Raw genomic sequence first — 24,836 nt, 5'->3', positions numbered from 1 at the left:
ATGTACTTATAAAATTCATGTTTAGATCATCTCACATCCAATGTGAAATTCTTAACAAGAGAGATTACAAAAATTGAAGGATGAAGTCTTTTGATGTCTATAAAATATGTGGCCCAAAATAAAGGTTGACTCACGGCTAAGAAATTGACTCATAATCTATAGAGATTTGAGTTCAATTTTCAATGTCAGCGTGAGAATCTATTTAGTGAACAACTTATAAATGGATCCGACTCCTCTAAAGTGAATGATTTATTTTATAGTGTAAAATACGTAATATCAACCATTAATGAATAAATCAAATATAGATATTATAGCTACATCATAACATATCATAGAATTGTTACAATCACAACGCTTGATTTTTCCACTTTACATTTTACATATTTAAATAATCCAAATCCTTTATAAATACCTCGTAAATAGGGGTGCTCAAATCCAAATAAAAAACACAAACTGATCCAAAAAATCGAATATTTTTTTATGTGTGTTGGATGTTCTTTTGTGAAAACTGCCGGATCGGATCGAATTTCAGATTGATTTTTCAAAACCGATTCAAATCGAACCAAAAACATATATACACATATTTTAATACTTACTTATCTTTTTATTAGTATGAGTATATATTGCATTAACCTAGTTTTTGTTCATTTTATATTTTGGTAATACTATTTGTTAGTTTAATAATTTAATCTATTTTTAATTTTTTGATATGTTTAAAATATTATCATTCTAAAATATTAATTTTTTAATATATAAATGTAAATATTAGCATATAAGATTTTGTTCAATTTGTTTTGATGAGTATTTTCAAAATATTAAATTTTTATAATTTTTACTAATAGACAATTAAAGATATCAGTGATCAAAATTGTGTATTGACGTACGTGCAGTGGTCAAACAGAGCCTTATAATTATGGACAGAGGTAGTATGTTATATTTTCCATCAAACTTAATATTTATTTTTTTTCAAAAAAAAAAAAAACTTAATATTTATTTCGTCAAAAAAGTTTTGGTTTTTTTTTTTGACATAAATTTCGTCAAAAAAGTTAAACTATTATTTTAGTTTTTTTTAATGTTAAACTATTATTTAAATTTTTTTTTATAATATTAAAATTTAATAAAAAATTTGTAATTTATAATTTTGATATCAAGAAACCGATCCAAACTAGATCGGATGAGATCGGATTTTTTTATTTTGTTATCCTAAACCGAACCAAACTGCAAATAAATTTATTTTTAGATCGAATAAGTTTTAACCTCAAAGTTGATGCAAACCAAAACGCGAGCACTCCTACTTGTAAATTCTTATTAAATCTTGAGGAGTATCACTTGATTTTTCTTTTTGAGTAAAAAAGAAAGGAAAAACGTGGCAAATCTGTAATTCCTCCCGCTACCTTACAAACTTAATTAATCAACAACGGAAATTGACGATACTTATACACACAAACGGCCATTTGAAGTTACTCCAATTTAGTCATTGATAGCATTATCAAATGCTTCATAGGTCAATGATTTAATCGTTAACCAAGTAATTTCAATATTGACTTATGTATACTTTTCTAATGTGGAAAAAAAAAAGGAATGATTTTGATGGCTTCATGTAAACGTAATACTACTTTACTCTCTACTACACAACTACTTTCTCTTGCGTCTAAAATTCTCCGAATTTATTTTGTGAATATATAAATTAATACTTAAAAAATATTTAAAACTCTAACATTCAAAATGCATAAAAAAGATACTTGTAACATTACTTTTACGTACCCTCATGACGGAAAAGAGTGACTTGTGCGACATATTTATATACGGAGTTGTTGTTTTTTTTTTTTTTTTTTTAAAACTTGGTATCCGGCCTTAGGACCGACTAATCAAAGGGGACCAATCCCACTGCCCACTTGCGGGGGTCCCATTTAAAGCCAGAGTTTTTTTTTTGCTCTTGTATGGACTTAGCCCACCGAAATTGGCACCAGTGGGAATCGAACCTGAGACCTTGAGAGGAGCATACTCCAAGGGACCAAGCCAACACTACTCGACCAACCCCAAATGGGTTTTATATACGGAGTTGTTAACTATTGAGATATAACAAAAAGAGTAAAGGAAAGAAGGCTTAACTTTCAATAATATCACAGTAGCATTACTTAACAAAATAACAATTACAAAAGAAAAATATGATAGACTAGACTATAGTAAGAAATATAAAAGTCAACTTCTCAAGTCCAATAAATTATTATCTAACATACCATCCAGCAGAAATAAGGAAATCGAACATTAGAGTTTGGAACTTGTCTTATATTAATTTTACTTTGTTTTCAATTGTATATAAAATAACATTGATCATATCACCGTCTGAGAGTAAAAATAAGGAGCGCATGAATTCTACTTAAAAGTTCCGAGATCGATCATCATGGAAATTTTGAGCTAATTTCAAACAATGCATGCACCAACCCAATCTATAAATTACATGTGACACTTCTCTACCTTAATAATTGTGGAATTTCAATAATAAATAAATATTGTAATATATTATTTATGATGATAATATATTTTGGTCCAGTGAGTTTGTGCGATTGGGATGGTAAAAGACTGTGTCCGTTCCTTTTGTTGGGGCCAAGAAAAGATGGCTGGCTGATTTGAAGATTTGTGAGGCTTACCTTTGAGCACAAATTCAATTCAAACATTACATAATTTAGTGCTTTGAGATCTCTTTTTTTTCCTTCCCCAAATTCATGAAGTGTATAAGCTACCAACCAAACATATACATGTCGAAGGATGGTTTTGGTAAATAAAAAAGAACAATAATGTCAAATATAATGTTTATTAAACATACAAATTAAAATTACATGTCACTTAAACATACAAATTATTAGAGCCGTCAAAAATGAGTCGGGCTGATGGGCCAATCCATTAATCCATGATCTTAGATGGGTCAGGCCTAAAAAACATAGTCCAAAATATAATCGAGTTTTTTTGTTCTGAGCCCATGTAATCCATAAGAACATCGTGCTGAGCCGGCCTACTCCTAGTCCATCGAGCTTCAGGCCGGCCCATTATAAACACATTTATGTCATTTTTGTAAAAATAATATCAATAAAAAGATTAAAAAAATATCATCCAATTGATAAATTATTATAAAAAATTAATTTAAATGTGTAAGCTTAATAAAAGGGGTATATTTACCTAAAATTAGGATTGATATTTAGCGTTAATGTGAAAAATATTTATACTTGCATCAAATATCTCTGTGAAATTGATAATTATGAAGAACTAATACATCAAAATGACATAAAAAATATTGAATAAACATGAAGAAAAAAAAAAAGGGCCAGGCTGGCCCATTAGTCCACAAGGCTGGGTCGAGCTTGATAATGTGTAGCCCAATAATAATTGGGTCGGGCCAGTCTGACCCGTTTGTTTTGTCTGGCCCATCAGGCCGGAATGGGCCGCACCATCCCATTTGACAGCTCTACAAATGATGTAACCAACAAATAAAATCGGTTTTTCAAAGTGGTCAGAATTTTGGTCTCTTAAGTAAGTGGTCAGAAGTTTGATTAATGATTCTAAACACGGAAAAAATTCTATTCGAAGGGGATGACAACCCACCTTGCATTTTCTACGGGTACTCCGGCGGAGATATTAGTCATCAATGACAATGGAAACTTCGTATCTATAATCTAATTTTTTTTTTTGAGTTTTCAAACAATTGATTGATTTAAGTGGTAATGAATGAATTTGTCACCCATAGATATGAAAAAAAAAGGATAAATTTTTGTTATCGAATTGGCCACTAGATTTCGTCTAGCAGTAAGAGATTTGAGTAGTATGTATGAGATCCCGAGTTCAATCATATGTTCATCGTAAACTAAAACAAATTGTAATTGATAATAATTAATTTAGTCCAAAATTACAATTCTTAGGGCGCATGAACTATCTGATCTTATACTTTTAAACGTTATTTAATCAATTAGAGTAAGTCATCAATATTTGATAAGTTAATTTAGAAGGGGCGAAAAGAAATGTATCCAATATTTGTACCAGAACTGAAGAATCTTTAAGGTAAGATAGAAAAATAAGTAAGCAAATAAAATCACAAGAAAAACAAGGAGGTACACTACCAACAAAGTAGAACACCTCAAAGGTACCACCAAGAGAAGAAGAAAACCCCTCAGAAATAGAGATGCAAGGATCAACCACAAGTACGACAAAGCAACAAGAGGGACTCTAATCCCCGTGACCCATCGAGATCCAACACGAGTCCCCAACAAACTCCACTGATTTCAGCTTAAAGTAAGGTGGATACCCACTCGCAAAAGGAACAGGGGTAGCCATAATTTTTACCTAAAAATCATTTCCAAGATAAAAGTTTCACCCTATCTACCAGACACTCAACATAAAATGTCCCTTCTAGAAATAAGACGGCATTTCAAGATTCTCAAATAGTCCAAACAATAGTATGTCAAATTAACAATGAAATTGGATATCCAGCTGTAAATATCCACGTTGTTTTCATGCAGCTTTTAATTAGAACCGTCCGATTTAATATTAATGGTTGAGATTGATTTGTACTGATTTTATTAAGAAGCAATAAAAACCGACCGATTTGAAATGGATGGCTGAGATGTACTACAACGTGTAACTGTGGGATTTATTACTGTAGTGCATCATGTCCATTAACAATCACCCAAATCTATCTTTTCTACACATGCTCATACCCAAAAAAGACTCGAAAAATCCTAAAACACTATGAGGAGGCACCAACTCCACATCCAGTCACCGAAGAATACCATACTAAACAAGTGAGATTTTGTTACAATAATCAAATAAGTGATCATCTAATTCAGACATTAATCCATGTAACACACGTAGAAGCACTTTTTCATCCCCCATGACGCTCCGTTGCCAAATATAAGCACGTAAAATCTGCAACAAACAAAAGACAATATTTTAACGGCTTTCCATCTATAAAATAAGTAAGTATTTTATAAAAATACTACGGCAATATTGATATTTTCAAAATATCACTTAATGATTTTTCTCTAATTTATAATGTCACTTAACATACAACAAAATTTATTGAATATATTTAACTAACTCTGCAAAACTTTATTAAGAAAACCTGAAATTTGTTAAAACGTTAAATAAAATTAATAAAAACGGCTTGTTAAAAAAAAAATTAATAAACAAGGGAAAATTATATGTCATAGATATATAACCAAAATACAGAATAAATATGTCACTAATAAATATAAAAGAAAATATGAGACAAGTATTTGTCTCTGAAAAAAATATTTATTCATATATAGGAGACATAAAAATCGTATCTACGTATATAGCACATAAAATTCAAAATGGAGTGCATTGAAAATATATTTTGACAGATTTTCATATATAAAATAAAGAAATATTTTATGAAAAAATTACATTAATATTGATATTTTAAAAAATTTGATAAATTTTTAAAATTTTATAATATTAACTTTATTTATCAATTAAAAATCAACGGACCCGTGTAAATACTCGGATTTTTTTTTGCTAGTTGTAAATAGGATATTTTTATTGGTATATTCAATTTCTTGAAACTTTAAAATTATTCTTTTTAATACAATATAGACGCATTTTTTTAAGAGATATATAAACACATATATAGCCACACATAGTAATTTTATAATTATGAGAATTGTTGTTACCTTTTATGTCACGCTTTAAGATAAAGCAAAAGTAATAGGAGGAAATAAAAAAGCAATTAAAGAAAAGAGATAACACGAAAGTAAAACAAAAGAAAAGAAAAGCTAAGCAATAAATAATAAAGGAAGAAAAGAGAGTAAACAAAGACAAAATGTTCTCAAAACTCTATGATTATAATTCAAACTCTTTCAAAAATTGGTCCAACCAATGGTGTGGTGCTTCCCCTACTTAATCAACCTCAATAAGACCTCTCAAAGTTTCTACAAAGACATTTTTTTATTTAGGCAAGAACATCAAGAAAGAAAGGGAGAAAAGAGAAAGGAAAAATTTCTCTCTCTCTCTCTCTCTCTCTCTTTATTTGTAATAAAATTCTCAAAGGGTTGAAGAAGTTATAGGCATGAATAGAGGTGTTGTGCAAAGTTCACCAGTGCAACAAATGATGGCTAGTAACCCTAATTGGTGGAACATCAATATCAATAACATGAGGCCTCCATCTCCACAACCTTCTCCTTTCTTTTCAACTCCTAATTCTAATTTTCTCATCCCTAATTATACACAAAATTCTTCATCTCTTCCTTTTCCTTCTTTTCATGACAATCATCAAGAGCTTCCTGAATCATGGAGCCAACTACTCATGTATCTCTCTCTTTCTCTTTCTTAATTACACACAAACACTCACATAATTATATTTATGCAAATCACTACTAAAAAGTTATATTTAGCGAAAAAAATAGAGAGAAATTTAAAAACGTGAAATCGATCTCTAAATCAGTCACTAAATTTAGTGACGAAGGAATTAGAGAATTTTTTTTTCCAATCACTATTTTTTTAGTAGTTGAATATGGATATAGGCTTGTTCTATAACCATTATGGTGAAGAATATACATGCATGTTTGATTAAGGAAGGATCAAAATCTAATCAATTGTTTTTAATTTACTTTTTTTTTTTTATGAATTGTTTTTAACTAATTTATTTTATTTTATTTTTTTATATTTAGGAGTGGAATTGTGGGTGAGGAAGATAGGATTGGTATGAGCCAATTTCAAAATCAAATGCTAATGAGTCAAGCTCCAAATGCTTCTCTTGTTGATGTTAAACAAGAAAGTTCAGGAAATAGCTATGCATATGGACATGGAAATGAAGAACTTAATTCATGTGTGACAAGTTTCAACACAAACAACATGTTGGATTTTTCTAACAATAATAATAATAATAATATTGAAGTGAGGCATCCACCACAAGATCGATCTTCTGAGGTAAGGAAGGGAATAGATTCCATATTAATAAATTTTGATTATTAAAAAAAAAAATTACATAACTTTTTCATTAAGGATCCATGGCTATAGAGCTTTTATGAATTCATATTACCTTTTTCTTTTCTTGGTCAATGAGTTGCACAAATTAAACTCACTTTTCAAGAAACTTTACCAATATTAACACCTTTGTCCTTTAATTAACTTGTCCAAGATCAAAAAAGCTTCCATGTTTTAGAATATTTAATTAAAAATCATATTTTAATTTCCAATAAACATATACAAGTGTTTTTTTTTTTGACGAAAAACATATACAAGTGTTAAAGGCAAGATTTCCCAACCTTTTTTGGTTTGAATCATAAGTGGTTCTTTATTGTGGGGTAAAAAGCTTGATAAATTTGTTTCTCTTATCTTTAAACAAAATGAGCCACAATCCCAAAATTATAAAAAAAAAAGTTAAAATAACAATAAAAATTAGAGAAAAATAAATAAAATTGGTCAGGAAACTCTTTTTTTTTTTTTTTTTTTTTTTTAACAATGTAACGAAAAAATTAGAGATGAACTTTGTAATTTTTTTCCATTAAATTTGTCATTATTTCAACTTTTTGAGTAGCAACAATGTGATCTCGGTCGCGACATCAATTTTATTTTTTTTAGAAATTTAGTAAAAATTTAATTAATTAACCAATTTTTTTCACATATTTACAAGTGCAACAGCAGTGCATCTGGTGGGGTTATGAAGAAAGCTAGGGTTCAACAAGCTACAACTCAAACTACCTTCAAGGTATGAATATAATGCAAACTTCCATGAAGAAAATTCCAACATCTTAACTCTCTTTCATGCATACAAACACACAAATAAACACACATAAACACCATGTGGGTAGTAACTATTGTCTTTCTTTGTTTGTCCAATTCTCAATCACAATTATTCTTTATCTACTTTGTTTCATCAATTTACAATCATAGAAAAAAAGAAAGAAAAAAAAAAGAATCAAAATAAGCCTAATACAACAACAAAATATAGCCAACTTTTTAGCATGTGCACTTGTCCTACACATTTTCATGATATCTTCTTTCTTAATTTTTCAGGTTAGGAAGGAGAAATTAGGTGATAGAATTACTGCCCTTCATCAGCTTGTTTCCCCATTTGGAAAGGTAATTAATTAGTTAATCCTAGTTTATTCAATCAAAATTTAATGCACATTAATTTTAACTTATCTTATCCTCTTTAATTGAAAGGCGTTAGCAATTCAATTTTCTTTATTAAGTAAAGTTTCTTATAGGTTTGGTTTTAGACCTAAAAAAAAGTTTCTTATTTATCAAAAAAACACTTTCTTATCCCCACTCAATCCAAAAAGTGGAAGAAATTTTTTAAAGAAAAAAAAAAACTTCGGCCAAAGCATAATGACATTTTTTTTTAATTGAAAAAATTGGAAATTATTATAATTAAAATGACACTAATGAAACCAAGTAATTTTAATAAGTTCTCCTATGACGAACTGTTTAAATTTTGTTTTTATATATAAAAAGGGTCTAAGTAACAATGACTCTAAGGATAGTTATCCTCATAACATCAACTAATAACAATGAGCTTAGTCGGAAGGGACATTGCTCATATAACCGAATTCCCGGACCATGTTCACACCCCATGTTAGCAAGTGCGTCGGCATATACATTCGCCTCACGGTAGAAATGACACATCTTTATCTCCCAATCCAACACTAACAACTAGGGGTGTACGTGGGCCCGTTTGGGTTGGGTTTGGTCAAAACCAAAACCCGAACCACATGAGGTATTCCGGATTGGCTCAAGTAAAATAACCACTTGTTACAACATTGGGCCGGGTTGGGTAAATCCACTAATTTTCGGGTTGGATTAGGTTGAGTCGTGGGTTACCCAAATTATTTTTCTATTTTTTTAATACTAAATATTTAAATGAAAAATCATCATATTTTTTCATAAAATTAAGTTAAATAACTCACCCATTGTATTTTCTTGAAAAATATCCTAACTTTATTTCACTATTAAAAATAGTGCAATGAATTATCATATTTATCTATAAAAATTATTCAATCTTTTTATTTTTTTAAAATAGTGCGATGAATTATCATATTTGTTTATAAAAATTATTCAATATTTTTATTTTCTTAAAAAGTAGTATAACTTATTTTCACTATAAAAATATTTAACGATTAAATGACAAAATCTTTAGTATTTTTATAAAAAATATTTTAAAAAAACATAACACTAATGGGTCAGTGGGTTTTTTGGGTTGGGTCCGGTTTTACCCGAAACCCGATTTTTTAATGGGTTTTTCACTTTTGAAATACATATCCACCCAATTGTCCGACCCAACCCACTTTTTTGGGTTGGATTGGGTGAGTTTGACCGAGTTGACCGAATTTGCCCAATCCATGTACACCCCTACTAACAATCGTCAAATTTCCTGAATACGCGCCATCCTATAACACTACCACCAGTCATGCTATTAAGAGTGTGCACAACAACGCTCAAATCTACATTCACCACTACCTTTGTGGCACCTTTGTCACGCGCAAGACAAAGACCATCATGAACTTCCCAAAGCTCCGCTATATACGCACTACACCGACCCAAGTTTCTAGAAAAACCATCAAGCCAGTGTCCATCCGATTTCTAAGTAAGCTACCACAACTAGCTGTTGTGTGTCCTCTACTACCCCATCCGTGTTCAAACATAACCAACCTTCAACCGGACATTGCCAAGAAATAACAGTTTCCATCTTTTGCCAATTTGCTATCACAATACCACTAACATCAGCTTCAAAGTACTGGAGAACCCATCTCAAAGTAAGTTGCCAAGGCTGTAGAGGACGCAATCTATTGTCTCCATGCACTTCCTTATTCCTCCATAGCCAAAGGTAGTGGCAACTAGTAGCCCAAACACTAGCCCAGCTCAAGTTCTTGAATCGCCCAAGCTGCTTCTTTATGTTTAACACAATCCACTCATCAAGAGTAGCTGTAAAGAACCAATCTCTCCTCACCATTTAACAAATTACACCAAACACTTTTTGCTAAGGGACAATCTCTCAACACATGTAAAGTGTGATCAACCACATCCACACAATGATTACACCATGGCTCACCGATGTGCATTTTACACTTCCGATAATTTGTTAAAAGGTGATCATGACGAATTAGCCAAATAAAAGTTCTAAAATTTTAGTGGAAACAATTCTAAAGTCTAAATTACTAGTGTGGCCCCAATGACAGTGGGTTAATGCCAAGAAAAAATTACCCTCATGAGATTTCAATTTTATTTGTTAAGGTCACACATCCAAACACTTTAACTCATAACGCGAAATGTTACAAAAAAATTTCGAGAAGAAAATGAAAATGCTATTAATCGATTTTTTTTAAGACTGTTATTAATAGATTTCATTAACTATTACATTTTAACAAGGAAATTAGAGGCGAAATTTTTTATTTTTATCTCTAATTATGTTTTGTTAATTTTTCTTAATAATATATTATCATTATAGATAAGCGTGCATCTTTTTATTTTAATGGAAAAAATATAATATATAAAATACGAAAAAAGTACAAGGAAAAACACCGAAAACAAGAGGAGGCAGAGGTACTGTCCACATGCGGTTAACATGCTCTAAAAAACACACACATACAAAGCTAGAGACACACCAACAAAAACTAAACACTTCTAACCTTCAATTACAAGAAGATCTGAAATCCCTTAGAGAGGGAAACAAGGATCAACCAAGAAGAAGGACAAATTCAAGAGGTCACCAACCAACCAGATCTAAGGAGACTCAGCTCCACACTCCACCAAACTCTATCGGTTCCTGCAAAAAATAGGTTGCTTAGCCCACTCGTAAAAGGAACAGATGGTACTAGGATTCTTACCTAGAATTTCAAGATAAAAGTTTCATCCTATATATCGACGAGACACTCAGCAGAAAACGTTCATTCCAAAAAACAAACATCATTTCACGAGTTTCAAATAGCCCACACAATAGTTTATCAAATTAACATCCACCCCAATCTATTTTTTCTACTGAAACCCAAACCCAAGAAAATCTCAAACTACCCTACGATACCACAAGGGGACACCCACTCAACTCCCAACCACTTAAGAATAGAACACCAGATAGATGAAATTTGGATTCAAGATATGAACAAATGATCAACTGATCCAGACCATAAACCACAAAGCGCACACATAGAGGCACATGCATTCAAAATAACATCCGGCCGCAAGAGATTATAACGAGCCGGCAACCCATCACGAAGAACCCGTCAAGGGGCACTGTCAGGTTTTCCACACCTTTAAAAGCATAGGTGTTTCCTCTTCAAATATCACTTGATTAATAAACTAAATATTACTCCTCCCATCTCCAACTTTTTTTAAAACAAATTAACTTTCAAGACAAGTTCTTAAAATATATTCATACCATTTTAAATTAAAGATTGGCTTAAATGCACTTTTAGTCCCCCTATTTTCAAAAAAATGAAGTTTTGGTCCCCTAATTTTAAAAACCAGTTTTTTAGTCCCCCTATTTTCATTTTTTTTTAGTTTTGATCCCCCATCCTATTTTGGGGTTAATTTTGTTGATGTGACCTTGTAACTAATGATGTGGCAACATTCATGTGGACAAATTTAATATCCATGTCATTATTATATATTTTTAAATTCAATAAAACTTTATTTATAGAATATTTTAATTGTTAGAATTATATATTCAACTGAAATAATAATTGTTAAATTTTATAAAAAATGAAATTTGAAACCTTAATTATCAAACCTTCAACTACTAGAATTTTATTCACCGTCGGAGAGAATCCTTCCTTATGGATTTCACCAATCCTATGGTTTCCGTTCAAAGTCAACAATTTTTGGATTTTTAAAAACGAAAAAAATTAGAGATGATTTTGTGTTTCAATAGAAATTATTCATACTCTTTAAACTATCTATGACTTTGGATGAGTTTGAATGAAAACCCAAAAATTATTTTAAGTTTGAAGTTTAATTCTAGATTGGTTTTATATAAAGTTGGATGATGATGAAAGTTGGAGGTTCTTGAAACACAAAACTTGCTTTCAATATGCAATTGTTTGATTTGAATCAAAGAGGATCATGTCCATGTTGTGATTGTTTGTTTTTTCTTAGGTTTAATAAATTAGAGGTTATGAATTTTTGGATTTTTTATTTTAATGAGTTTACGATGATGATATGATGATGAAACGTGATTATTTTGTTTTCTGGGTTGATAAGAAGAGTAAGGATAACTGGATAACTAGATGATGATAATGGGAACTATGGATTGTTTTGTGTGATTTTTGATGTTTTTGAATTATTTTTTTATTGATTTCTTTTTAAAAAATACTATAATTTTAATAATTAAATTATTTTATAAAATAAGTTTTATTGAATTAAAAACAAATAATGACATGGATATTAAATTTATCCACGTGGACGCTGATATGCATTAATGGCAATGCCACATCAACAAAATTAGCCTTAAAATGGAATGGGGGATCAAAACTAAAAATAAAATAAAATTGGGGGACTAAAAAGTTGATTTTTAGAATAGGGGGACCAAAACTTCATTTTTTTGAAAATAGGGGGATCAAAAGTGCATTTAAGCCTTAAAGATTATACTATACATTCAAGTAATTTGGGACTTGGTTTACCAGATAGTTTCTTTCTTTATTTCTACCTTATTGTACCAAAAATACATTCAAGTAGTAATTTTTAGGAATCAATTATTTATAAAAACTTTCATTGTTATAAATTTTCCCCCTTCTATTTATATTTATTATTATTTCTCTGCATGATATTTTAGAGGGTTTAAAAAGTTACTTTATTTATTGCATTTGTAGTACTATTAAATGAAAAAAGTGATGACATGGAATATGACAGTGGTATGGTATATTTAACTTTTGCAGACTGACACAGCCTCTGTCTTGTTAGAAGCTATTGGTTACATCAGATTCCTTCAGAGTCAAATTGAGGTAATTCTGCTTTCATGTTTTTTTACTTCACTTTATTTTTCCAAACACCATACACAACTACTCAGTGTATTAGCACGCTTTTAAAGTTCCATTTTCACATGTACTACTAGTAGTACTATTTGTGTTCTTCAATTCAACATACTATATCATTTTTTATTTTTGAGAAAAATAAACACATGTATTTTTTTTAGCTTAGTTATATATTCAAAGTTCTAAAAATGAACTCTTTTATTATATCTTCATATATATCTTTGGAATTATGCAGGCTCTTAGCTTACCATACTTGAACAATGGATCAGGAAACACAAGGCAACAACATTCAGTAAGAATTCATATAATTTTTTTTTAACAGCCAGAAGAAATAAATATATGAATAATTTGTGCTCAATTATTAATTAAAAAACTAACATTGTTATCGTTTCAAGGAAAATTCTAATATGGACCACTTGCACGGGGACCAATTCTTAAAATATATTTAAAATTTTAATGACGGCATATATTGTTGTTTGAAAGTATATGTTGATGATCGTCACTGGCGGAACTAGGGTGGGGTTGGGGTGAGCCGCGACCACCCTGGAAAAATAGGAAATTAGTAATATACCCTTGATTTTATTATAAAATAAACAATTATACTAGATATATATGTGGTTACACGTACAATTTCAAAATATAAGCACTAGCCTAGTGGCTCGTAGCATACCATTACATACTCATGTTGTGAGTTCGAATCCTGCAAAACATGTTTTTTCAATTTGTGCTTATTATGACTTAATTTTTTTATGAAATATAAATTGGTGCTTAGAGTTTAATGGGAACTAATGAAATGATTTGGCAGAATAAACGGGTACTATTAATGTAAAATTATTTTACATTATTGGTGCAACTTTTTTTTTTTTAATTTATACATTATAAATTTTTTTTTGGCCCACCCCAACTTTTTTTTTCAGTTCCGCCACCGATGATCGTACTCATTTTTATGACTGAAATAATGACTTAATTGATATTGGTTTAACTAAGACAACGAAAAATAAAAGTATAACATGTATTAACATGTTTTTAATCATGTCATTGTTTTAACCGTAAAACCTAAAAGAGTTATAATTTTTTATCTTAAAGATTAATATTGTCAACAATCGTTATATGACACGATACGCTTACATCTTTTAAACAAGAGGTTCAAACTTCAACTCTTATTATGTATGAGAAATTACTTTTAGAGGAAAGGAGAGAAAGTAATTGCTCAAAAATGTACTAATTAATGGATAATTAGGTGGTACTAATTGAGTGATGAATGATGATTCTAATTATTTAATCTTAGGTTCAAGGAGAGAAGAATTGTTTATTCCCTGAAGACCCTGGTCAGGTATGCTTTTCAATTCATTGGATCCTTAAAGGGGTTTGGGAATTTTGTATTTCTAAAAACTTACTTTACATTAGTAATTAATTCTATTATTAAATGAAGAAACATAGTAGTATTAAATCTTCACAAGTTGAATGCTACTACTAGTTAACTATTTAATTAATTATTTAAATTATAATTTTATTTTGCTTTTTCTGATTGCAGCTTTTAAATGAAAATAGCTTGAAGAGGAAAGCAGTTGAAGAGGTAATTATGTTCTCAAAATACAAATTAAATGAAGCCTTGTTTCTTTTCGTTTATAATTATTAATTGTCACTACTATAATACATTACTACTCATCACTTTTTTAAAACAAAATAATCACTTTTGGGCCTGTCCAATGGAACTCTAAAAAATGGTCCAAGGGTGGACCCTTAACACTTTGAGTAAAACTTAAATTTTATGATAATAAAAATATTATATTTAATATTTTATTAAAATTTATTAAATATAGTAAGTCTATTTTTGGATGAGGTTCATATTAGACTTCTCCAATTTTAGAAGTTTTCAACTGTTTGTTAAGAAAAATGTGAATAAGAAAAAAAACTCTAAAACTTTGGTTCAAATGAGAAGCTATTTAACTTAACTTTTTTTTTTTGTTGACAAAAAGCTATTTAACTTAACTTAGGTATCGTTTGCCCCGACTTTTTTTCCTCTTATTTGGAGCTTATACAAACAACTTATGCAATTTTTATATATTATTATAAGTTTGTCATGGTAGTTTATGATAAAATAGCTTATAAAATTACAATTTTCACTGTTGTGAACTTATAAAATAACATAAAACTTAATTTATATTGCATAAGCTATTTGCATAAGCTCAAAAAAAGCTAGGCCAGTAGCTGTCAACCAAAAAAAAAAAAACTTAACTTAGGCTTCTCAAGAAAATCATTTTTAATACCTATTTTTGTATTAAAAAAAATGATTTTCATAATAATAAACAAACCAAAATTAACTTGCATGTTTTTCTAAAAAGTTCTTTGAAAATTAATGAATGTGTCTAATATGAACTTCTAAAAAAGTTTAAAGGTGCACCATTATCTTCTTTAGTAAAATAATAAATATTAAATAATCAAAAATAAAAAATTATTAAAACTTACTAAAAATAGTAACGTCCTTCATTTGATCAAGTTCATTATCAGTCGGTCAGTCACTTCCAAAGTTGTAACAAAAAAAAAAGTCACCCCCAAAGTTATGTTTCAAACAAACATTCCTAAAAAATAGACCATGAAAAATCATTTTTCTCAAATTTTATCTTTGAAATTTAGACCCGTCAAAATTAATGATCCGAATTATTTCGTAAAAAAATATCCAAATTATTGTCTTCGTCTCTAAATTTTTTTCAATTTGTAATTCAAATTATTTTTTATAGTGATAATAAAAACTAATTTATTTTGTTTTAAATTCTTATGTGTTTTTCAATGTTGGTAATAAAAAATCAGGTTTCTCAACAAGAACCAAAGAAGGACCTAAAGAGCAGAGGGCTGTGTCTTGTTCCAGTTTCATGCACACTACAAGTTGGGAGTGACAATGGAGCTGATTATTGGGCACCTGCCCTTGGAGGAGGTTTTCAGTAAAGACCAAATTTAAATAATTATTGGGGCAGCATATAGATATAAATTAATATATGCTAGCATGCAAATTAAATAGATAATTAAATTCATGGAAAATGATATAATATCATGAGCAGTCAATCTGCTCAAGATTAAGGCTGATTGCTCATGATGCTATACTTCATAATTTCCTGAATAAAATGTGTGCTAGCTTAGCCATGATGAACTAGTATTTTGCAAGCCCTTAATTAATTAAGACTTATTATTTATTGATTCATGTGAAATCAAACTTTTCTTTGTTTTCATTAGCAAAGTATAATATATTATTTAAGATGGTGGTATTATTAATGCGTTTATTTCAATATGTATATGCAATCTGCTTACTAACATGTTATTACCCGTAAAACCCACTCTGATTAGTCTGATGGTATTGAATTGGGACTTGAAAGTGCTTCTCTTTTAGGTCTCAGGTTCAATTCTTTTAGTGTCAATTTGAATGGACTAATTAGCTTCTTAACAAAAAAAAAAAAACATGTTATTACCGGTACGTACTCTTTATGAAATATTTTTTTTTTTTATAAAACATTAGCGTGCAAAGGCATCACATGATAATTATGACATCCCAACTATGTTGGCACCCCGTAATCATCACCTATCATTTGCAGCACCCTAATAAATTTATTAAAAAGAAAGAAAAAGAGACAAACTTGGGGGGACTAGACCAAAACCCAAGGAAACAATAATACAAGGAACCTACCACTACCTCATTAAAAACCTTTCCTGGAAAACCCCAAGGGATAAAACCAAGGATAGGGAAAAAGAGTGCAGTGGATTTAATGAAATCTAAAAGACGGAAGACCCATTAAATTACTAATATAATCTCCTTGAACACTCGGCGGAACATTGTCCCACCAGTACAAACCATTAACATTAATGCCTAAAGCAGCCATTCGATCTGCACAACAGTTCCCTTCACGATAAATGTGAGTCGCTCTAAAATGCATCGTTTTAGTCAACGTCAAGCAATTGAACCATCTATTACGAAGCTTCCAAGGGACAATATGGGCGGACTTAAAAGCTAAATTAACCAATTGTGAATCGGATTCAATCCAAAGTTTGTTCCACCCTTTTGAATGAGCGATCTCAATAGCAGTCATAACACCTATAAGTTCAGCATGAAGGGCGTAAGAGTTTCCAATATTAGTAGAAAACCCCCCTAGAAAAGTAGCAGTATAGTCTCTAAAAATACCCCCACAAGAAGCAAGACCAGGGCTACCCAACGCTGAACCATCTGTGTTGCATTTAACCCAATTATAAAGCGGAGGTTGCCACAATACTTCTTTGATGACAGGTGCTTTGGGATGATGGACATTGACATTAAAAGCTTTCAAAATGATGAATTCCTGCATGGAAATGAAAGAAGCTTTTTTAGATAAATTCCCAGATAAAGAAACATTGGAGATAATTGAGTTGACCGCAGATCTCCAATGAATAGATTTTCCCTCAAATCTATGTTGGTTCCTGCACCACCATATAGTATTAAAAATATTAACAACTGCAGAAATAACAACAGTTTTACATTGAGAGTTCCAATTTTTGTTACAAATATCAAAAATAGAACTAACAGTACTTGTGTCAACGTGCAAGGAAAGAACAGAGGCAAACCAATGCCAAATATCCTTAGAAAAACAACAATCACAAAAAATATGATGTATGGTTTCAGCAGCCTCCCCACAAAGATCGCATTTGGAGACAATATAACAACCTCTACGAGAGAGAAGATCATCTGTAGGTAATCTATTATGCATGATTCTCCACATCAAACAAGATTTAGAGGGAGGAATATCATCGCACCAAATAATTTTAGCCCAAGGAATATGTTGCCCTATAGGTCTGTGAAACAAGTAAGCATCTTTAAAAGAAAGGACCCCGCTATCAGAATGAATCCATCTTAACTCATCATTAGCTTTACTGACAGGAATAGTGACAGAATTTAATAACGGCACCAAATTAGGATATCTGGAAGTAATAGAGTGAGGAATAAGCCAATGATCATTAGCAATAAAGTGTGCCACCTTAGCCTGTAATAGAGCATGAGAATGGCGAGGAATATCCAAAAGGTCCACAAAGGGTCACCCACCCAAGAATCTGTCCAGAAATTAATCTGGTCACCCTTACCAAGTTGCCAACAAGTATTATCAGTAACACTAGGTATATGATGCTTGATACCTGACCAAATAGAAGAAGAAATATGATAATCAATAATACCATAACTACGCATCACCCTAGCTCTGAGAAGGGACGCCCAATGATTAGATGATGTAAATAATTCCCAGCACAATTTAAGATTCGCAGCTTCATTAATATGTCTTAAAGAACGAAGACCAAGACCTCCTTCATTGGTGGGAGTGCAAACTTTATCCCAAGCAACAGTAACTAATTTACTCTGATCTACATTACCACTCCAGATAAAATTTCTAATCCACCTGTCAACATCTTTCAACAGACTAATAGGCCAAGCATATATCATGAAACTATAGATCAACATTCCATGAATAATACTCTTAACAATCTGAACTCTGCCTGCAATGGATAACAGAGAGGCTTTCCAAGCAGCTAATTTAGCTTTAATTCTATCCGCAATCGGTTGAAGATGGCAAGCTTTTGGCTTCCCTTTAAAAATAGGCACACCAAGATAAATAAAAGGCAAAGTTCCAATAGAGAAACTCAACATATCAGCAATTCTATTAGTTCTGGTAGCAGAAATAGATCCAACATAGAAAGTGGACTTAGATGGGTTAATGATTTGTCCAGAAGCTTCTCCATAAAGTTGAAAAAGTCCCTTAAGAATATTAATATTAGCTAGAGTTGCCCTGCAAAAAATCATAACATCGTCAGCATAAAGAATATGAGAGGGAACAGAATTACCCCGAGTTCCAGGAATAAGCTGAAGAGATCCATCTTCAACAAGCTTTGTAATGCTTCTGCTTAAAACTTCCTCTGCTAAACAAAAAAGAATAGGAGATAATGGATCCCCTTGACGAACCCCTCTTTTGCAAGTAAAGTAACCGGACGGTCGGCCGTTGATAACAATAGACAGACATGCTGAATGAAGAATCACTTTGATCCAATTACAAAACACAGGACTAAAACCAAAAGTGTGAAGCACTTTTAGGAGAAAGTCCCAGTCTAAAGTGTCAAAGGCCTTCCTAATATCAATCTTCATGGCAAGATTGCCACCAAAAGTTTTGTTATTTAACATGTTAATAGCCTCAGATGTTAAACAAATGCAATCAGAAATTTGTCTCCCTGGAATGAAGCCTCTTTGATTGGAAGAAATGATGGTAGGAGCAACCATAGCAAGTCGACTTGCCAATATTTTTGAAATAATCTTGAACTTGAAGTTAGCAAGAGCAATAGGCCTGAAGTGATTAATAGCATCTGCTTCATGAGACTTAGGAATAAGAACCACATTATTAGAGTTATAGTTAGGAAGAATCCAACCATTAGAAAAAAATTGCAACACGGCCTTGTACACATCATTCGAAATTATGTCCCAATAAGTTTGATAAAAAATAGCTCCGAAACCATCTGGACCCGGAGCCCCGTCTTTATTCATAGAAAAAACAGCATCATGAACCTCCTGCATACTAGGAAGACAAGTAAGAGAAATATTTTGATCATCCGTAATAAGGTTAGGGATAACTTGATCAATAATACCATTATCAAGACACATGTTAGGAGAGCTAAAAATATCTTTAAAATAGTTTACAACATGACTCTCAATATCACTTGCATTAGTTATTAAATCATCACCATTACGGAGAGAAGAAATAAGCTTAGTTGTATATCAAACTTTGGCTAACTGATGGAAATACTGAGTATTACGATCACCGTCAGTATGCCACTTAATTCTTGCTTTTTCATGCCAGAAGTCTTCTTCAAAGTGAAGAGCCTTAGCATACTCCAACTTAGCAACTCTTTCCTGCTCCATCAGAATATCATTATAACCAGTAGCATCAATATGTTGCTGAATTAAATCCAAATGAGTAGCAGTTTCTTCAACTTTTAAATGCACATTACCAAACACATTATTATTCCAATTCTTAAGGTGAGACTTAAGAGTTTTTAATTTTTGAGATAAAATAAACATAGGACAACCATAGATAGAAGAATTCCAAACCTGTTTAACGACATTGACACAGTCATCATGTTTAGACCACATACGAAGGAATTTGAATGGAGAAGCATGTCTCACATTATTGTTGTTGTGAAGATGTAGCATAATGGGATAATGGTCCGACTCACTTTTAATGAGCGTATTGCAACTAATCGAGGACCAAGCATCAATAAATAAAGTATTACAAACTGACCTGTCCAACCATTTTTCGGTATATCCCCTACCTCTTCTACCATTTGCCCAAGTGAAGCGTGCCCCTTTAGTAGGCAGATGAATAAGATTATGAGAATTGGTCCAATCCTGAAAATCTTCATAACAAATTCTGGCTGGAGTATTACTTCCCCTATATTCATGCATGCCAAGAATAATATTGAAATCTCCAATAAAGCAACGAGGAAGATCACTATTTGATTGCTCCGCATTAAGAGCAGCCCATAGATCTCTTCTCTTTTGATAATCAGTGGAAGCATAAATAGCACTAAAAACCATGTTTTGCTCAGAAATTTTGATCATAAATGAAACATGTTGATTTGAAGTGTGCAAGACAGTAGGATTGATATCACTGGAACAAAAGCACCAAAGATTGGGATCATTAGTTCCTCTATCATTAACGGCAAAAAATTTCATATTAACAGAATTAAGTAAACTCTTAGGAAATTTATGAAAATGTATCCAAGGTTCAGCAATAAAGAAAAAACTAGGTTTGTGTAGAGTACATAACCTTTTAAATGCCAATTTAGACGAAGGGTTGGCAATTCCCCTTATGTTCCAAAAGATGCAATTCATTTGGCAAGATTTCGGGATCCTGCCCTAGTGAGGGTAACACGCGTCCTGGCTTGCTGCTCTTGCCTTTTCTTTGTCTTTTTCTGCGACTTAGTGAGAACAATCTCGAAAGGTTGATCATCCGTGTTGTCTAGAGCTAATTCTTCTTCCTGATTATTCCTCTGTTCCTCCGCCATATCCGCCGGATTGGATTTTAAGATTTGCACATCCTGATGAACCACCTTGGGTATATTTGGATTATCATCATTGACATTGAAATCATGATCTATTGTCTCTATCGCCTCATCAGTAAGCTTGTCACTACTGGGGGTGTCCGGCACAAATTCAGGCACTTCCTGAGTTATTCGAAGATTCTCATTACCATTCACAAGCTCCTGGTCTTCATTTCCAGACTGGCTAATGTGATTAACATTCACAACATCCTCTTTATTAGGTTCATTTGCATCGGGTTGCGCTTCACTCCCACTTGCAGTTTCATTATGATCAGGTTGTTGCCTAGGTTGATTCTGACGATTATCACGCACCTGTATGAATTCCTTCCGCCTTTATGAAATATATACGTGTTTGTTTTGGTTCAACGAATAGAAAGGAAGGACATGGATTTTAATGGAGAGAGAAGGGAGCGAAAGAGAGTGGAGTAGAGAAATTTTAAAATCTTTTTTCTTTGTATAAAGTAATAATAGATTCACACAATTTAAGTATGAAGAAGTAGAAAATTATGAGTTTCAACTACTACAAATAATGCGTTTGAAAGTTATAATCATTAAGTGTTTGAACTCTCTATTTAATTAAATTGATCTTATTTGATTTTGCAAATAAAAATAATAACTTATTTCTTTCATACAAGAGGACCATTATAAATACTTGATCACGCATCTCCAAAATATTGGCTATGTTCTTCCTAAAGAGAATTTATACACCATGCAGTTGCCAACCACATTAGACTAAGCAAACCACCTAGGAACTACCCTAATGAAAAATATATTAAATAAAAACAAAATAAAAATGATACAATTAAAGGATCTTAAGAAAAATTCAATGGAATAAAATCTTGATGAAAAAAAATAGTGTGGAGTTCAAACAATATTGGTTCAAACATAAACAACAAAGAAAGAAAAGAAAGAGTTGAATAAGAAAATTGTTTAAAACATCACAACCCAATATCCTTATACATGCAAAACCAACCACTTGAATACCAAATTCCAAACTTCCAAAGTTTTTGAGCAAAATACAAACAAATAGCTTGAGTAGTGTTCCCATTACCCCTTGTGCGCGCCTCTATCTTATGAAATCAGAAAAAATCTAAACTGGTCCTAAATTTTTGGAAATCAGAAAAAATTTAAACCAAGACAATTCAGATTTTCTCCGACAAAATCGATGCAGATGCAGATAAATATTCATGAATACGAATTTTGATGTCATGTCTAAAACTGGTTCTAAATTTTTGGAGGTCATATGTGTTAGTGTTGTTTAGCTTGAGGTTAGGCTCAGCAGCTCATGGCGTGCCAATGAGCATGGTTGGGCGCGCGCGCAAGGCAAGCAGGCTTGGCCTAGCTTGGCCTGAAGTGACTTGGTTAGCAAGTTAAGCACTTGTATGTGTGTGTGCTTACTTGTATATCTTGTACTCCTATATAAGGACTTGTTATGTGATGAATAAACTAGAGAATGCCACTTGAAACCAACAATTGGTATCAGGAGACCTCAAAATCCAGTTTTTGCAAAAACAGAAAAAGTTAGTTACAACGGTGTAACCGTTTCTTTCTCTTCTCTTTTCGTTCTTCCTCCAACGTAAAGCTTCACCAAGCTTTATCAATGGCGGATTCTTCTACACCATTTCACCAATCTATTCCAAAATTCGAAGGATTCTATGATCATTGGGCTGAGCTCATGGAAAACCTGCTGCGATCGAAGGAATTTTGGAGCTTGATTGAACATGGTGTATCCGTTGCTCCTGCAAATGCAACGCAAGAACAGATACGTGCTGCAGAGGAAAGTAAGTTGAAAGATCTTAAAGTCAAGAATTACTTGTATCAATCCATTGATAGAGCAATTCTTGAAACAATTCTTGATCGAAGCACATCCAAAAGTATTTGGGAATCTATGAGACAGAAATATCAAGGTTCAACAAGGGTGAAACGTGCTCAATTGCAATCTTTGAGGCGTGAATTTGAGCTATTGTTGATGCAAGAAGATGAATCAGTAGATGACTACTTTCGAAGAACTCTTGCAATTGCTACAAAGATGACATCACAAGGTGAAACATTATCTCAAGCCACTATTGTTGAAAAGATCACAAGATCTATGACTCAGCGGTTTGAATATGTTATCTGCTCAATTGAAGAATCAAGAGACGTTACTACAATGTCTATTGATGATTTGCAGAGCAGCCTTCTTGTGCATGAAGGAAGGATGAAGAGGCACAGAGCTAAAGATGAAGAGCAAGCTCTGAAAGCTTCCAATCTTGACAGAAGTAACAGCAATTCAAGTAATTCCACCACCACCAGAGGAAGAGGACGTGGTTCTAGGGGGCGTGGAAGAGGTAGATCCAATCCTATCTCTAAGGAATTTGTTGAATGTTATAAATGCCATAAGCTGGGACACTATCAGAGTGAATGTCCATCTTGGGAAGAAGGTGCAAACTATGCTGAATTCAATGAACATGAAGAACTCTTGATGATGGCTCAAGAAGTAACAGCTCACACACGTGATCAGGTTTGGTTCCTTGATTCTGGCTGTAGTAATCACATGATAGGCAACAAAGAATGGCTATTTGATTTTGATTCCAGTTTTAGAGAAACTGTGAAACTTGGTGATAACTCCATTATGTCTGTCATGGGAAAGGGAAATCTTAAGCTGCATTTAGAAGGGAAGATAAGTGTGATTAGTGATGTGTATTATCTTCCAAATCTTAAGAACAACCTGCTTAGTATTGGCCAGTTGCAACAGAAAAATCTTACTATAGTGTTTAACAAGAACACCTGCAAGATATTTCATGAAGAAAAAGGGTTGATCATTTCATCTCCTATGACAGCCAATAGAATGTATGTTTTACTTGCACCAGTTATGATGCCTCAGTGTCTTGTAGCAAAACATGAGGATATAGAACATATATGGCACTGCAGGTATGGCCATCTTAATTTCAAAGGTTTGGTGACTCTTGCAAAGAGAACAATGGTGAAAGGCCTGCCTATATTGAAAGATTCAGCAGAATTGTGCCCTGATTGTGTGATTAGCAAGCATCACAGAGATTCTATTCCTAAAACAGCATCATGGAGAGCCTCAAGCAAGTTAGAATTGATTCACTCTGATATTTGTGGGCCAATCAATCCATCTTCCAATGGAGGCTGCAGATATTTCATAACCTTCACAGATGATTTCAGCAGAAAGACTTTGACCTATCCATTGAAAGATAAGTCCAGTGCTTTTGAAGTTTTCAGAAAATTCAAAGCATTAGTGGAGAAGGAATCAGATCATCAGATTAAATGTCTTAGAACTGATAGAGGAGGAGAGTTCACTTCAAGCCAATTCAATGACTTTTGCAGTGAACATGGAATCAAAAGGCAATTAACTGCAGCATAAACTCCTCAGCAAAATGGAGTTTCAGAAAGAAAAAATAGGACCTTAATGAATATGGTGAGAAGTATGATGTCAGGGATGAATGTACCAAAGAGGTTTTGGCCAGAAGCTGTAGTCTGGGCCACACATGTCATCAATAGAAGCCCAACATTGTCTGTGAAAGATAGAACACCTGAAGAAGCATGGAGTGAAATGAAGCCTTCAGTAGCTCATTTCAAGGTATTTGGTTGCATAGCATATGCACATGTGCCTGATGTCCATAGAAAGAAGCTAGATCCCAAAAGTGTCAAGTGTGTTCACTTAGGGGTTAGTGAGGAATCAAAAGCTTATAAGCTCTATGATCCTGTGCAGAAGAAGATAATCATTAGCAGAGATGTTGTTTTTGATGAAAAACAAGG

General features: G+C 32.2%; 3 protein-coding genes across 3 annotated transcripts; 1 reads left to right on the top strand and 2 right to left on the bottom strand.

The window, feature by feature from the left end:
- The first annotated feature begins 5,807 nt into the window (after nucleotides 1–5,807).
- On the top strand, nucleotides 5,808–16,204 carry LOC123884607 (transcription factor bHLH68-like). Its single transcript, XM_045933743.1, has 10 exons — nucleotides 5,808–6,318; nucleotides 6,681–6,939; nucleotides 7,646–7,720; nucleotides 8,029–8,094; nucleotides 12,882–12,947; nucleotides 13,213–13,269; nucleotides 14,266–14,310; nucleotides 14,512–14,553; nucleotides 15,789–15,936; nucleotides 15,971–16,204. The coding sequence occupies exons 1-9, from the start codon at nucleotides 6,080–6,082 to the stop codon at nucleotides 15,921–15,923; spliced, it is 984 nt and encodes a 327-aa protein (XP_045789699.1). The 5' UTR covers nucleotides 5,808–6,079; the 3' UTR covers nucleotides 15,924–15,936; nucleotides 15,971–16,204.
- Nucleotides 16,205–19,749: 3,545 nt separating this feature from the next.
- LOC123883120 lies at nucleotides 19,750–20,437 on the bottom strand. The gene has a single exon (XM_045931845.1). It carries the CDS (start codon nucleotides 20,434–20,436, stop codon nucleotides 19,750–19,752), a length of 687 nt encoding a protein of 228 aa, XP_045787801.1. The 5' UTR covers nucleotide 20,437.
- Nucleotides 20,438–20,457: 20 nt separating this feature from the next.
- LOC123884324 lies at nucleotides 20,458–21,717 on the bottom strand. The gene is made up of 3 exons (XM_045933403.1): nucleotides 21,707–21,717; nucleotides 20,801–21,405; nucleotides 20,458–20,641 (listed from the first exon to the last, which is right to left on the bottom strand). Exons 1-2 carry the CDS (start codon nucleotides 21,715–21,717, stop codon nucleotides 20,862–20,864), a joined length of 555 nt encoding a protein of 184 aa, XP_045789359.1. The 3' UTR covers nucleotides 20,458–20,641; nucleotides 20,801–20,861.
- Nucleotides 21,718–24,836: the final 3,119 nt, after the last annotated feature.

The sequence above is a fragment of the Trifolium pratense genome, linkage group LG5 (genome assembly GCF_020283565.1).
Source record: "Trifolium pratense cultivar HEN17-A07 linkage group LG5, ARS_RC_1.1, whole genome shotgun sequence".
Taxonomy (NCBI): domain Eukaryota; kingdom Viridiplantae; phylum Streptophyta; class Magnoliopsida; order Fabales; family Fabaceae; genus Trifolium; species Trifolium pratense.
This window is presented reverse-complemented; position numbering and strand designations above follow the sequence as displayed.

Bases quoted from the DNA above. Each gene is read 5' to 3' on its own strand.
- LOC123884607 (XM_045933743.1), top strand. From the start codon at position 6,080: ATGAATAGAGGTGTTGTGCAAAGTTCACCAGTGCAACAAATGATGGCT. The intron at 12,948-13,212 runs GTAATTCTGCTT...GGAATTATGCAG, and splicing joins TCCTTCAGAGTCAAATTGAG to GCTCTTAGCTTACCATACTT. The intron at 14,311-14,511 runs GTATGCTTTTCA...TTCTGATTGCAG, and splicing joins TCCCTGAAGACCCTGGTCAG to CTTTTAAATGAAAATAGCTT.
- LOC123883120 (XM_045931845.1), bottom strand. From the start codon at position 20,436: ATGCATGAATATAGGGGAAGTAATACTCCAGCCAGAATTTGTTATGAA.